This window comes from Populus trichocarpa, chromosome 5, assembly GCF_000002775.5.
Source record: "Populus trichocarpa isolate Nisqually-1 chromosome 5, P.trichocarpa_v4.1, whole genome shotgun sequence".
NCBI lineage: Eukaryota > Viridiplantae > Streptophyta > Magnoliopsida > Malpighiales > Salicaceae > Populus > Populus trichocarpa.
The window spans coordinates 21,190,523-21,207,164 of record NC_037289.2 but is presented as its reverse complement, the minus strand read 5'-3'; the positions used below and the strand labels follow the sequence as shown (position 1 = coordinate 21,207,164).

The window sequence follows — 16,642 nt, the reverse complement described above, 5'->3', positions numbered from 1 at the left end:
GCAATCCCAACCAAAATAATTCGAACAAAGAAATCACAAATAAAACCCATATAACAACAATGGCTTTCAAAAAGAATCATGAAAAGAGAAAAAAAAACCTGCACAGAGAGAAAGCTCGGGTTACCAGGATCATAATCTAAAACTTGCCTCTAATAGAAAATATATGAAACCCCCAAACACAGCAGGATTGGAATCCTAAGAAGCACATAGCCCTACAAAGCGCACAAACCCTTTCTTATACAGGGGCGATATGATAGGTGATTATGTGAAAAAAGAGAAGAAAAACAACCCCAACACCCACTCAACAACGCAAACAACAAGGCAAATAATGATAACCTGAAAAGACAACAATTGAAAGAGTTCCATTTCTACAAAAAAAAATGATGAACAATGCAAATTAACTTATCTAGATATAGGTCAATCGTGAATGATCGAAAGCCAGAGAGGAAGAGAGATTGATAGGACGCAGGATTGCCAGGAAAATTTATCAAATATGGTCGAAGACAGATCCAAATGAATAGGAAATCAATAGCAAAGCAAAAGAAACAGCCCTTAAAAATTGAAGAGGCAATTAAGAAAAAATACATTGGACAATGCATCAGATGCTTAATCATGGAACAAAATTGTAGAAGCAACTTAGAAACTTTCTCTGAAACACTAAAATCAGTAATAAAAAAACGGAATCAAAATGGAAATTTGAAAAATTCACCTAGCTATTGATCTTGTTTGCAACTCTCGTCAACTGAACACAGCCTCTATCTAAACTATATACAGAATTTCCACAATTAATTTACCACTTGGGCTGTTTGAGCTAGTTAGCTAGGAAGCAAAAAGTTTCTTCTTGTTTAATTTAACAGCGCGCGCATCCAGAACTTGTGTTTTTTACGGGAAAGAGAGACTTTGAGATGAAGGGGATGACTGGTTATGTGGTAGGTGTAGATCGATCATCAGGAAGAGAGAGAGAGAGTGTCGCTGAAGTGGACTGTAGACGGGAAAAATAAATAGAAACACCGCAATGGTTGCTGTCAGCAGGAGAGATAGGGGCAAAAAGGGAAACAAAATATGGTTTCCATTCTTCCACCGTCCCACGTCGTCAAGCAACAAACGCAAAGAAAAAACAACGTTGTACGAATTTTGTGTTTGTCACGATTCTTTCATCTTTCATGTTTTTATTAATACTAAAATAAAAAATTAATTTTAAAAAATACCATGGGCTGCGCTGGGTAGTTTTGGTTTCTTTTATAATTGTATTAACCAAATAAAATTAAGAAAATATAAAAAATAATAGAATAATGAAGGTTAAAAAAGGAAGGCCGTACCTCTACGTAACTGAGGGCGATTACTCTTGCCTTTTAATTTTTAAATTGGTCGGCAGAGGAAGAACATTTTCAGATTGTCCCTTTCTATCCTCTCTCTGTACATCTAGTTTTCCATTTACTGTCTGTGCATAGAGCTGATTTTTTCCAACTAAATTCTTTACACTTAACATTGAATTCCCATCATCCTCAAGTATTGTTTTCCACGTCAAAAGGGCACCTGGATTTCTATAAAAGCACATCGCTTTTGCAAGAAAGTTTTGGTGGATTGACTAGAATCATTGTCTCCAGCACGATTCCTCGTATTCAAGTTTTTTTCCTTAATAATATATTTGCCCAAAACAATTTGTATACAGCTAAATCGTTCGAGAATATAGCAACTCTTTCATGAATAGCAAAAAAGACCTTAGAAAATGGATTGTGAAGGGAGCAACGCCGAGTTGGCCACTCACTCTGATGCAAGCAAAACACCTTTTTATGGCAATATGCTTCCTCTTCGATTAGATGCCTTCAAGTCAGTGCTTGTTTAAAATCAAAATTGCACATATAATAAAGGTTATTGGACACGGTTGTTAAGGAATAATTAGGTACGCTTGACGTCATTGTCCACGACGAATGCAATATCATGATATTGCTTTCCCTGCCCTCTTTACACCATAGCCACGCCCGCCACTCAAATGGGGCACAGCAGTATCTGTCTTCCCCTCACCAGGGACTTCGAAAGAACGAAGACAAAATCTATACATGACATTATCTTGTAAATAACAACAAATGGAGGAGAAAAAACAGGTGAAAAGGCATGATATTGCTTTCCCTGCCCTCTTTACACCGTAGCCACGCCCGCCACTCAAAGAGGGCACAGCAGTATCTGTCTTCCCCTCACCAGGGACTTCGAAAGAACGAAGACAAAATCCATACATGACATTATCTTGTAAATAACAACAAATGGTGGAGAAAAAACAGGTGAAAAGGGTTACGCGCCTGCAAGTGGACAGACATCCATGGAACGAGGGAGGGATGGAGATAGAGATAAAGCCAACTCTTTTATTTAAATAATTATGCAAACTTCGTGCCTTCCCACCGAGAAAGTGGGAAGAACATGATACAGCATTCTCGTACAGATAACTTACACAAGGCAGGTGCCACTCAACAACAGGGCTAGACTAGACTCTTATTTTTTTGTGCTTGCCCAATAACAGTATGTATACATCGAAGGGGGCGACACGCCAATCAAACCAATCAAGGATGACAGATTAATTTTCCACGACATTTCTCGAACAGCTCAATCGAAACAGTGATGATATGTTAGCCAGTTCCCGTGTTAACACATCTACATCTGAATTATTGCATCCACGAAAGCGGGGCAGCAAAAGAGTTAAATTCGTGAGATCAAGAGCGGGACAGACACTGGCGCCTCCTCGGTACCCATGACTGGCTGAAACAAGTCCAACTCTCCATAACGCTCCAGAACACGCATCCTGCAATCTTCTGCGGCCATCAATCCAGTTGAGAATGCACCATGCACTGACCCTGGGTAGCTCACACTTGTTGCCTCACCTGCAAAGAATAGGTTATCTACAGGGATCCTCAGCCTCTCATACAGTTCATGGGGTTTGCCTACTGTATCATAGCTATAGGAACCAAGTGAGTTGATATCTGAGCCCCACCGAGAAACAAGATACTGAATCTGCATAATTTTTGAAAAATTAACATCATGTCATGAGTTCCATAGCAAGCCAAAGGAAGCTAGTTCAAATGCTCAAGAAAATTTCACGACTTCAATGAACAATAAGTGCAAGTTTATGGAACTCAGATTACCGGTGCAAAAGCATCAGGAAGGATCTTCTTGAGTTGCATAAAAGCAAAATTAGCAGCAGCTTCATCAGACATTTTCTCAATGTCTCTGGCAAGCTTCCCAGCAGGCATGTAAACAAGGACAGGGTGGCCAGTTGCCTTGTGAAGATTCAGGAAGTAGCTGCATCCATAAGATGTCTCTGCAACCACACCCAAGAACTCTACTTTTGGCCAGAACACCTGTTCGAAGTTCAACACAATCTTATTCTCAATTCCCACTCCAAGGTCCTTGATGGCTTCTTCCTTCCAGTCTGGAAGTTTTGGTTCGAACATTATGGTCTTAGATTTCAGCACGCCAAGAGGAATGGCAACAACAGCAGCATCGGCCATAAATGTTCTTCCATCTTCCACTGTTACCTTTACTCCATTATAATGCCTCACTATTTTTGTCACCCTAAAAAATAACAGCAATGAATTGTAATTGCTAGACATAAACAAGTGGGCGTGTTGAACTCGTAAGCGTGTACAAGCTCAAGCATAACATAGGAAAAGCAAGAAATAACATACCTGTGGCCCAAGCGGATGTCAAGGCCTTTGGCAAGAGTGTTAATGACAGGAAGGTAGCCCCTGACCATAAGCCCATGCCCACCAGGGAGCAGTTCTTCCTACAAAAGATGATGCAAATACTAGTGTGTCAAGACATGATAAGGGTAAACTCTACTACCAGCAAATAAAAGATCATTTCTAATTCTAGCCTGGAAAGCAAATGCTAGTGAGGATGCTTGGGATTCTGAATAATGACAGTGTCAATAAGTGAAAACTTACCTGATCCCAGCCTTTAAGTGATATCGTCTCAGAATCAGCGGCAAACCATCCTTCCATTCTGCATAAATACCACTGAAGCACCTTGTGGGCAAGACCCTCCAACCTGTACATCAAAATCAACTTTATTAAACCAAAAATTTTTGTTCAACAAACATGCAATTTACTATTCCAATATGTTATTATGAGAATATGACCTTAAATCTGGTCGTCTTTCAAAAACAATTGAGAAAGCACGGAGTATAGACATGTCTTCATTGTTTTCGAGTCTTACTTTATCTGTCTGCATTCAAGAAGAGGAACAGCAACTCAGAAACGCCCATGAAACAAACAGGATGGGCTTGTGTTGAAGCGACGGAAATATTTTCACAGTCGCAAAGAAAACCATCCTCTTCAAGGTTTCTATGCTAGACAAACCTCCAAAGATCAATTAAGAAAACTCAAAGATACAATAGGCTTCAGTCAGAGAAAAAGATTGATTAAGCTAACAAAATCTTGTGATGTTATAATACTAGGAAGTGTAAAAAAGAAGAGGTGTACAAAAAAAGAAAAGAAAGAATGCGTGCCTCCTTTAAAATGTTCTCAAATGCTTCGCCAACTTTGGTGACCAATTCTTGTGGAACTTGGTTCCCATCCATATCATAGAGTGCATAGCTGCACAGAAAAGATAAAACTTAGACGGGAAAAAAAAACTCAACACGGTATTCAAGGTAGTGGCAAAGAGAAAACTTGAGGAAAATGTTACTATAAATTGAGAAAATGCCCAAAAAGAAAAAAAAATACAAACAAAGTTCGAAACTCAACCCAACCATTGACTTCTCTTAATAGGACACAGCCACACACAAAAACCTCTACTAGCAGATGGCAACTTGGGAGATACATAAAATCTAAATTATCTTTCTGCATCACAAACTTTAAAGAGAAAAAGAAATCATGATTCAAGACTAAATGATGCTCTAGAATCGGGATCATGCATGAAGTTTTAATTCATGAAAGGAACTTTAGAAACATCCTACACAACAAATGCAAAATAAAAGCAACAAATACATGTTTAAATCAGTCAATCAATCAATTACCTTTCAAGATCATGGTCATACAAGACGGAGTTATCACCACTAGTACGGTACAAGGGCAGCCCTAACCTCCCAATCAATGGTGCCAAAGGATTCTCTTTGCACACCCCATGCAACCTGGAACCACAATCATTCCCATTATTTAATTTCTGAATACTAAAATTAATAAAAAAAAATCTAAAAAAAAAACATCATTACCATGATGCACCAAGGTCGACAGGAAAACCAAAAGAGAAATCAGTATGAACACGACCTCCAAGCCTGTCTCTTGATTCTAACAAGACAACCTGAATTGAAGCATCATGCAAAGCTCGTGCTGCCGCCACTCCGGCAATTCCACCGCCTATCACTATAACTGACGGTGATCTTGTTGCTTGCCCCCTCCCCTCATTCGAATAACATAGACCTGTTCCCATTACATTACATTAATCCCAAAAAAAAAAAAATTAGTCACTAATTAATCATTCCTCCCATCTTAATAGTACTTAAACATTGCTACAGTAATAGGTAAAGCTAATTAATTAGCAAAGAAAGGGTAAAGATTAATTGAAAAAAAATTATTTCTAACGTAAACACAATAAAAAAATAAAAAACACTGTATAACCCACAGTACTAGCACCAAACAACACTTTAGTGATGGAAATGTGGTGAAATTATTTTTGAAAGTTTTTTTTACTTGTAAATTTATTAAAATAATATATTTTTATGTTTTAAATTATAACATCAAAATAATTTAAATAAAAATTTTAAAAGATAATTTAAAAAATTAAATTTTAATGAAAAATAGATTAACGTTTAATAACAAACATCCCTAAATCATTCATCCCAAACACATGCAATTATGCAAATGCAGAACAAAACACGTGCACTGCTATATATGTGGGACCCGCGAGGTTACTGTGCTGTCACTTTCGTAAATTAGGGCCACAATAAAAAATATTGAAAAGGATGAGAAAAATACTGGCACCGACAAATTTTTAAGCTAACCATAATAAAAAAAAAAAAAAGAAAAAAGAAAAGAAAGAAAGAATAGAATTATGAAGGTTAAAAAAGGAAGGACGAACCTCTACGTAACTGAGGGCGATTACTCTTCAATTCCGAAACCATGATCGTTAAAAGATGATGATGATGATGATGATGATGGGGGGATGGAATTAAAATCAGAATTACTGGGATTCAAAATGAAAAAAATAAGATTATTACTTATAAGGGGTTGTGATAATAAAGGTTCAGTGGATTTGTTTTGGAATTTAAAAAGAGAAGGAGATGATTGAGGTGAATAATGGAGAATAAATATCAAAAGACAAGTTATGAAATGGTTCGAATTGGACGACGCGAAATAATAACCCAGCTTTCCCAACCAGCTCATGCAGAATCCCTTCTCCGATTATACCCCTCTTCCGATTCTCTGCCTTTCTTGCAGAACTTGATCGACAGAAATTGAGGGAGATTTTCGAAACCTAATCTTATGATTCTGTCATGAACAGATCGAGAAAGTCGAGAAAGCCAAAAGGGAAGATGATTAGAGAGAGAAGGTGAAACTTCTAGAGAGAGAGGGGGGGAAGATGTTTTCTGGAGAGAGGAGGGTTTGTCTGGTTTGTGATTTGGTTGAGATTCGGGGGGTTTGGATTTCAGCCTTTATAGACTGGTGTATGCCAGCTACCCCAGGCCCTGATACGCGCTAAAGTACAAGAAGAATGCTAATCGCTCATAATATAGTGACACGTGTTTTTAATTGATCAAATCGGGTAGTTGTGCTCTGCAGTTGCCATATTGGAAGGGTTAAAACGAGAAAGGAGTGATTGCTTTACTGTTCAGTAAAAAAGGCAAACAGGGGAAATTATTATTATTAGGTTTGATGACGTGTGACGTGTCACTTCAATTTCGAAAAAAGGAAAACATCTTTTATTGCTTTTCCGTCACTGTATACTTTTTTTTTCTTTGGTTTGAAAAATGAAATGGAAGGTTACGTATCGGATAAGCAGACATGTTGCTCGTTTCGTTGTAGCACACGACAGTGACCGTCTTTCTTACATTAAATTTGGGCCAAACCTTATTGTTTTTTTAATGTAGTGTAGGATATTTTTAAAAACATATTTTTAATTAATAATATATTAAAATATTTTTTTAGTTTTCTTTTTATTTTTTAATATTAATGCATTCAAATTGTTAAAAAATATATATATAATACATCAATTTAATATTTTTAAAATAAAAAATAATTTCAAAACAATTTCAAAAAAATAAACACTTAAATATTACCTCCAAGCATTGCAGCTATGGAATTAAAATCTAAACTTGAAAATCTTTTCAAAAAATATTTTTCCTTCTAATAATTTAATTTGTGGTTTGAATCTTAATTAGAGTTTGATAATACCATCCAAACACCCTGTTTGGATGAAAAGAAATTTAATTATTTTAGGCTCATGTTTTAGAATATTTATGAATATGATAGTAGTTGTATTTTAAAATGTTTTTCATTTAAAAATATATTAAAATAATATTTTTTTTATTTTTTAAAAATTATTTTTGATATCAACACATTAAATTAATTTAAAAATATTTAAAATATATTATTTAAAATAAAAAAAATTCTTTTGAAAAAACAAATATACATTTCAAGTACAGCACTGTTACCGGTTAGTTGCGGTAAGGTAGTTTAAAAAACGAACAAGGCTCCAATGCGCCAAAAAGTTTCGTGGGCCCATTATGATTGATGGATTTGTGAACCGGAACAACTCTTTTTTATTATCATAATTTTTATATATTTACTTGGATTAGTCCGGAATTTAAGTTTTGCTCTTGTTTGACCCCTCATGTTGTATTTTAAATTGTGATAATAATTTTTTATATATTTATGCTCATCCGATGAACCCATGATATGACCTCCTGATCCTAACTTAGACATTGTCTTATATTGTTTATTTTAATCAAAATTTTAAGTAATAATAATTATTATTATTATTATTATATTGATATAAGTTAATGGTTAATTTAATTTGTGATCCTATTCTTATTTCGGTAGACTCTAAAGTCAAGTTTTAAAACTATAATATTAATTATTTTTATTCATGTGTTGACATGTGTCAGTCTAAGCTGGTCTTTTTTACTTGCAACCAGGGTTTTGTCTTGAATCGACTCCTGATTTAGGTTTTAAAACTACAATAATAATCATATTTATCCTTACATATTTTAGTTTTATAATTTTAAAATTGAAAAATTTTTACAATGATATTTTATGAGTAAAAAACAATGAATATTGTTTCTGAAAACACGTTTTCCAAGTATATTATGTTTCGCAAGTACACAAATTCACTTTAAAATTATATTAAAAACACATTTGTTTTTATGTGTTTATCTATTCAGTCAAACATATTCTTATTTCTATTATCTTCATCATTTATATCATATGACAGTAACTAAATGCTACTTAAAAATTATTATATATTATTCTAAAAATGATATTTTATGAACTCATCAATATTATAATTAAAATAAAAAATTAAATCATATTAGTGTTTCATTGTGATTGTTGACTTGTATATATGATTATTGTGGATTTTAATATATTTTTTTATTTTATTCTTGGTGAAATGACATTTTTAAAACATGCTAGTTGAGCCTGTAACTTTTTGAACGGTCGATTTTTTTTTGATCTGGCCCACAAAGGGCCACTAGCTAGTGCTAGATCAAGGATTGTTCGTACCAAAAACATATTTGTTTTTGTGTTTTTATAAATATATTTTTATTTCTATTATTTTTATACTATAACGATAACCAAACACTGCTTAAAAAATATTACATATTATAATTCATGTACTGAAAACAAAATTCTCAAACGAAACTAGATCCATAGTGTTTTTCATGACCTCGTCAATATTATAATTATAATAAAAAACTAAATCATATTAATGTTTTACTGTAAAGTACTCGGTGACTTGTATCCATGATTACCGTGGATTTTAATAATATTTCCTATTTTTTGTGATATGACATTTTTTTCAATCATATCATCCCATTTCGTGTTTGTTGGAAATTTAACTTATTTTGATTTATTTTTTATTAAATATTCACGTTGTAGAATAACATTTTTAAAACAGAGCCTGTAAATTTTTGAACGTTCGAATTATTTCTGATCCGGCCCACAACGGGCCCCTATCTAGTGCTGGACCAAGGATTGTTCGTACCGAATATTTTCTTACTACAAGGATCGGTTAAAAATACATGTTTTTCACACCGAGGCCCTAACGAGCTGGACCATAGTTTTCCAAAAGTATCGAACATAAGCACGTGTGTGTGTCCATATAGACCTATCCAAATTCATGTTCAATTGGGCTCAAGCGTTAATTTGAAGATGACCGAAGTCTGAGACCAAATATAGATTATTTCTCTCACCAGGATGATAAGTGAGTTGCTCTCCTCTCTACTATATGGTTGGTTGCTCATGCATCCCCGTTGAAGATGGCCTTCCCGGAGGAGAAACGTTAATTTGGACTCTAGGCTCAGGATCTTGAATGCGTCCATGCTACAGTCATATGAAACTTAATATATATATTTTTTAGTGTATCGTAACTGTTAATTTCACCCCTGCTGACTGTTAAAATTAGCTCTGTGCCGGATAATCAAGCTTATAGAATGATCAGTGGAATCAAGCGTCAAGTAAAGACTAAAGTCCACTCTTTACAGGGGACAAAGGCCCAGCACACATAGACTACTTGGCGCAAACTCTTGGCCAGCCACTTCCCACTAAATTCAACCCCCAGGATTGTTGAGACAATTCTTTCGGCTAGCCAAGGATTGTCGCGTTGCTTGGAATGATTAAGAGGTTGCATGCAAACAAATAACTTCAATATCAAGGCAGCGACCAGATCTGGGCTTTGTTAAACTGGATGTGGACGACAACTCTTTGGGAAATCCTGGTCAAATAGGTTTCAGGGGACTTATCAGGGACTGTGATGGAAATTAGGTGGCTGGGCTTACAGGGTTTGCAAGTTGTGGCCCTACCTTACTTCTAGAGCTTCTTGCTTTGAAACATGGTTTGATGATTGCTTGGGATTGGGGTTACAGACAAGTCCTCTGCAATTCAGATTCTATGGATACTTTGCGTTTGGTTCTTGAAGGCAACATTGAGTTTCATCATTTTGGAGCAATTAATGTCATGGACATTAAAGATCTTCTGGCTAGGGAACGGGAGGTTCCACTTTGTCATACTCTGAGAGAAGGCAATCACTGTGCGGTTTTCTAGCCAAGCTAGGAGCGGAGGAGAGTAGATCTGAGTTTCATATCTGGGATTATCCCTCTCCAAGGATTGTCCCCCTTCTTCTCGCAAGCTCTATGGGCATCAATTACCGCAGAGGCGATTAGTTTGTTCTTTTTCTTTCCATTGTACTGAAAAAACACGCTGGCAATCAAAATAATAATTGAGTGGATGTTTTTGGTATTAATATACTCTTAAATACGATTGCTTTTTTTATGTTTTTCTCGGGATAATTATATGCCTTTTCCTTTACTTTTTTTGGATTTTTTAAATTTGAACAATGGGGAATTTTTTTTCTTGATAGACAACCTGCTGTTTGTCAAAAGAAAAATTGGCTCAGGTTCACGGGCCTTCCTCAGGCCCTTAAGCATGGACTTTATTGTAATAGGCCCCTTAAGTTTACGGTAGAGTTTTGATTTAGACTTTTTTTAGTTTATTGTAAATAAATTTTAAATGTAATTTTTTAAAAAAAATTCAACATATTTACATACAAATTTTAAATTTTATTGCAAGATCTCTGATCAACATATTTTTGAATTAAATAAATTCATTTTATCGTTATCAGAAAATCCATCCATAGGACCTCCAATTTTGTTTTCTTTAAGAACTTGTTCTCTTCCGTATTTTACAATAACATGCACCATTTTTTTTTTTACAATCACTCCCACTATTGTTTGTTATCAATCCAAACGCAAACTAAAGAACCTATAAAATCCTCTTCACATCTGTTTCTCAAATCGAACTCAAAATCATGGCTTAAAATTGATGGAAGAAGATTTATTATTATTTTTTAAACATGTTCTTGTTATTCTAAGCTTATTTTAATGATAATCCAGAAGATAAATTTGGGCCTAAGCCAAATGCCTGGCCCTAAAACTAGGTGCTCTTTGAGCCCTAACAACACACCTAGGCCTAGTGTCAAGCCGAGCGCCTGATGCTTTGTACGCCATGTCGTGTGACTTGAACCTAGTCTTTTGAGTCAAGACATGTGGTTTTGACCTAACACACGGTTACTTGGAATTTTTTACCGACCCAGATTTTTTAGCCTTGATTCTATTTCATCTATATCCCTACGTGTTTAAGAGTCTCTTATGACCTACTATATTTTCTTGTTATTAATACAAGTGTTAAAGATATTTGTCATTTATTAATGTTTGTGTAAGAGATTTATTCATTATTAATGTATGTGTAATGAATATTTATGTGTCATTAATGTTACCAGAATGAAATGACTTTCCAACCCCTAAATTCAAGCAAAAAGGCAAAGTCCAGAGGCATAAATATCATCTAAATGATTCATAATTTTTTTTATTTTCACCATATACACATAACACCATGTTCTTAAAGAGCATTTATTTCATATCAAAACAAAAACAAACAACATTTTTCATATTTATTGCACTCTCTTTACAAAGATACCGACTTAAGCATTCAAGAGTCCTAAAATCCACCAAATGAGGATTGTTCTGCAGGTATTAAGATTCCTACATCAAGCCTTTCTTAGCTATGGAGAATGGATCAAATAGCAAGAAAAATTGTTTAAGCCTATTATCCAACCATAAAAAACCCTATTCCAAAGCTTTTTATTTTATTTTATTTTGAAATATCATCAATTGACACTGTCTATGGAAAATTAATAATAAAAAAAAAGCCATCATTTCTTTAGAACTTTTTTTTTTACATTTCTAAAACATTCCATAACAGACAATCAAGATACACCCAAATTTATCACTATTCACCAAGACACATGTCACTATGGATTGAAATAATAAAATGACTATTTTTTTTAAAACAAAATCATTTAACTACCTCTTGGATGAACTTCACAAGAGGGTCCATTTATCATTATCATATTAATCGATAACATATCAGTCTTTTTACATTTTAGATACATAGTGAAATGATTTAAATACCCTTACAAGTAAAACAAAAAACAAAAAAACTAGGATCCATGGGCTTTTCAATCTTTTCTTGCTTTGATTGCATAGTGAAATGACTATCCTTAAAAGCAAAAACTTAAAATTAACATCCATGAGATTTTTTGTATTTTCATCATAGTTTTTTTAGTTATTATCAATTTAAACAAGGGACAATTCATTCGTTTAACAAATATAAATATAATTAAAAAAATAAAAGTTGTTGGCGTGTGCATAACAAATGGTAATGAATGGGAGGTGCCCTCTTTCTTTGGGTGGAGCGTGCGGTGCCTCTCGAAGATCAAACACCTCCTACTGTAACAACATTGGAAACATCACGTTGTTCTCTTTTGATGACCGGGTGCGTGTGCATTACGGAGCAGTGGTTGAGCTCCAATTAACTTTTTTTCTTTTCCTTCCTCTTTTCTCTCTCCTCGCTTTGGATTTCACGCCAACCCTTCCAAAAAAAATGTGTCATGTCAATTTATATTTGTATTAATTTTGATCCTCATTCTTTTTATTGATATTTATTTCGCTTTTAATACCTTTTGAAGTTGATTTTTCTTCAATTTTGTCTCTTAATATTTTATTTCATTTAATTTTTGTATCCAATTTGAACCTTATTCTTTTGATTTCTATTTTTTTATCCTTTTCCTGATTTATTTTAACTTCATCCCTCATCATTTTATTTAATTTAATTTCTATATCCATTTTTATCTTCATTCTTTTGATTGCTATTTTTTAATCATTTTCTTGACTTGTTTTATTTTTCAATTTAGTCCCTTATTATTTTTTTCATTTAGTTTTTATACCAGATTTAGTCTTTATTATTTTGATTGTTATTATTATTTTTTATTATTATTTTGGATGACTAGGACTTTTGGTTCGTGATTTTTTCATGTTTGCTTTATATGAGGTAATCTCAGGCTCATGATTTGGGTCACGAGTTTCAAAATTAACTCGATTTAACTTCGGTCTTTTTAGGTTCTTTTAAAAAAAAAATTTCAATTTCATCCTCCAATATTAGGTTATTGGGCCTTGAATTTCATGATTTTTTTCACTTTCTTTTCTATTAGGTTATCCCGATCTCATATCTCAGGTCGTGAGTTAGTCGAGTTAACCTGTGTTGACTTTAGTTTTTTATGTTCTTTTAATTTATCTTTTCATCATTTAGTTTGCTGGAGAGTTAACCTCTATTGTTTTATTCAATTCTTCTATATGGGGTTATCTCAGTCTTACAACGGGCCGTGATTTTAGCATGCTAACTCAAGTTAAATTTTTTTGTTTTTTTCTAGTTTGTCTTTCAATATTTGCTTTACTGGTAATGAAGTTTCAGATCTCTTTCATTTTTTTTCTTTATAAGGTTATTTTATTTTCCTTGAATTTTTATTTTGTTATTAAATAAGATAATTAAAATATTTTTAAAATATTCAAAGAGTATTTTTCATAATATTTACAATAGTTTTATCAATTGATTATGCAAAGAAAAAATCGATCGTAACTACGAATTAGTGCTGAACACCTATATCGTCCGTACGTATTCTTCAAAAGTCAATACTTTTCACCATGTCGGGATTATTACTACACACGTGCTTCTACTTTCAAGGAGAGTGACATTGCTTAAAGTAATCACAAAAGTTGAACAACATTTTAAAGTAATTTGTCTAAAAGAAAGGATTAGTAATCATAAGAGATTAAGACTCTTCTCCGTGCGCAGCGACGTCATTTTAGATTTGATTATGCTATCAACTAAGGACGAATACAGTCGAGGAGTGTCTCTTACCACCTCGGTTGCTCCAAGTGGGCTGGGCAATCGGGTTCGAGGGCTTTGAACATGACCAAAAATAGTGTTCAACTAGATCATTTACCTACTATGCTATTGGTAAGATTATTATTTTTTTAAATTAAAAAAATATTCATGCATTATTAATGTATTTTTTAAAAGAAAAAATTTAAATTATATAGAGATTGATCTGATGTGATCTGGTTAACTTGACAAATTTAAAAACAACCTGGATAATCGAGAAAAAAAACATAGTTTGACTAAATTTTTTTGCAAGATTATATTTTTTAAAAAAATATTAAGACGATACATATTAGATAGACCCAGATAAACCCATATTAACATATAAAATCTACGACCTTAGTCATGAGACCATGATAACTTCATAAAAAAAACATATTGTAGTTCAATTCTAAATCAACCCAATATTAAATAATAAAATTAAAAAAATCAATTAAAAAAATTAAAAAATCCGAGTTAACCTAATAAATCTAGATCATCAGACCGATATAACCCAATAGAAAAAAAATTAAAACAAATCATGAAGCTTCATTCCTAATAAATCCAACATTAAATGATTAATTTACAAAAAAAAAAAAAAAACTTAAGTCAATCCAGTTTAATCAGTCAAACCTATTACTCGAAACCTCATAGAAATAAAAATAAAATAAAATTATGAATTTGTTTTTCAATAAAATCAAATGATGAAGGATGTAATAAAAAAATAATTATAATAAAAAACTCTAGAAAAATTGAGTGAATCAGGTTAATCTATAAAATTTATGACTTGGGTTATAAAATTAAATTAAATTTAATATTAAAAAAAATAGAGTTAGGTGAAGAGGGGAATAGTGGCTTCCCCTCAATAATTTCCTGTTAATTCCGACTTGTATTTTTTTTTAAAAAAACTCGGCTACAAAACACTAGGCAAGTTTGCAAAGGCCGGTAGGACCAAAATGTTACATCAATCATTTTCTACCTTTCAACATCAAGAAGAAGATAGGGAGCAGATATATAAAATAAAATAAAGGAGTCCACACCATCATCTTTGAATGGCTTCTATATATTAACGCCTTGTATGGGTACATCTTCTGCTGGATCCCATGCCTCTCTCTCTCTCTCTCTCTCTCTCTCTCTCTCTCTCTCTCTCTCTCAGTGTATTGAATCACAACTTGCATGGGGGAAATTATTTGATTTCAAAAGCATAACATGTTTGGAACCAGAAATCCAGTATCTTTTGTAACTCCAAGAAAGAAATTATAGTATGATGCTGAGTGAGAATCTCCAAGGAAAAGGATTACAGTGGTGATGATGCTGGCTCTCCAAGTGCACGTCCAGCTCGGAGAAAGTGAAGAGAACATCTTCGTATATGCAGTGACATATATCCTTTTTGGTTAAAAGAAAAAAAAAGATTAAAAAACCAGTACCTATCCATTAATTTCAAAGAAAAAATGATTCTTCGATTACTCTGGCTAGTTGGAATTATGGTCATAGTTCGGTGTTCTAGTATATATTCCTCTATTGTACTTCTATGAATACTTAGCAGTAGTAAGATCTCTTAATTAATATTATTCTTAATGAATTTTAAAATATTTTTTAATTGAGAAAAATTAATCATCACATAAATTGAAATTACTGAATGGAACGAAGACCCTCTGGGATGTAACACATGATAACAACTAATTCAAAAAATTAGTAAACGTTGAAGGGAAAAAAAAAACAAGAAGTTTTTCGAAATATTAATTCTATTTTTTTCTCATAAAATATTTTAAAAATAAAGGCAATTTGTAATGAATATAAATCTAAAATTTGATTGCGTTGTAGTTTGTGATTCATAAATACATATGCTGGAGTGGAACACCGATATTTACCTCTCTAGAATTTATTTCATGTGAACAATTAATAGGTTGAGGAGTGTGAGGGCAATGTTCTCACAGTATAGTAAAGTGATATTAAAAAATATTATTAATACTCTTGAATAATTAGGATTTATGGGGTGGTTAAGTTTTTTTGGACGGTTTAAAAGTTCATCTTTAACGTGGATATAGATAAATTATCGAATTACATGTTATTTTCAGTTTTTTTTCTATTGCAATATTCATCAATATTAATGCTGTAAGTTTTTTTCTCGCATCAAATTGCATATATTGCATCCATTTTCAATCTTTCTTTTTGTCTTTCCCTAACTTAATTTTCTTCGAATTCTAAAACCCATCTTACAATACGTCCTCCTCCATACTCTATGTGCATCACATGCGTCCAATAAGATTGACAAGAAAAAAGAGGCGTAAAATTCTTGTAATAAAGACGAGTCCCCACAAGTCGTATGTCTAAACTCGAGGGACCATTGGCAATGCAACAAGGTGATACAGATACGTGGTGTTCAACATCAAGAAGTAGTTGGCTATCTTTAATTTCGATACTTCCCCCTCTACTCCTTCAGTCAATTTGCAGGTTGACTCGCTAGTTTTAGAGCAAGATAAAAGCATTTTACCATGTTGATTGTTGAATGCTATCTGCAAAGAATTCCTCCAGTTGCCAGATTTCGAAATTAACAGCTTTAGTATAGCTAACAAAATGGACGGAGAGAATGTTGATTGTAGATTTATCTCGAAATTAGATTTTTTTTTACACCAATCACCGAATGAGCCCTTAATAGCTTCCAATCCCACCTAGCTACA

The 16,642-nt window shown here is 33.3% G+C and overlaps 1 protein-coding gene across 1 annotated transcript; it reads right to left on the bottom strand.

Moving 5' to 3' along the window:
• Nucleotides 1–2,340: 2,340 nt before the first annotated feature.
• Nucleotides 2,341–6,628, bottom strand: LOC7464825 (polyamine oxidase 2). Its single transcript, XM_002306729.4, has 9 exons — nt 6,070–6,628; nt 5,204–5,411; nt 5,009–5,122; nt 4,499–4,586; nt 4,130–4,215; nt 3,936–4,038; nt 3,678–3,775; nt 3,135–3,564; nt 2,341–3,003 (listed from the first exon to the last, which is right to left on the bottom strand). The coding sequence occupies exons 1-9, from the start codon at nt 6,110–6,112 to the stop codon at nt 2,692–2,694; spliced, it is 1,482 nt and encodes a 493-aa protein (XP_002306765.2). The 5' UTR covers nt 6,113–6,628; the 3' UTR covers nt 2,341–2,691.
• Between the last annotated feature and the right edge of the window lie 10,014 nt (nt 6,629–16,642).

Bases quoted from the DNA above. Each gene is read 5' to 3' on its own strand.
- LOC7464825 (XM_002306729.4), bottom strand. From the start codon at position 6,112: ATGGTTTCGGAATTGAAGAGTAATCGCCCTCAGTTACGTAGAG. The intron at 4,039-4,129 runs GTCATATTCTCA...TTTGATGTACAG, and splicing joins GAAAGACGACCAGATTTAAG to GTTGGAGGGTCTTGCCCACA. The intron at 3,565-3,677 runs GTATGTTATTTC...GTTATTTTTTAG, and splicing joins GACATCCGCTTGGGCCACAG to GGTGACAAAAATAGTGAGGC.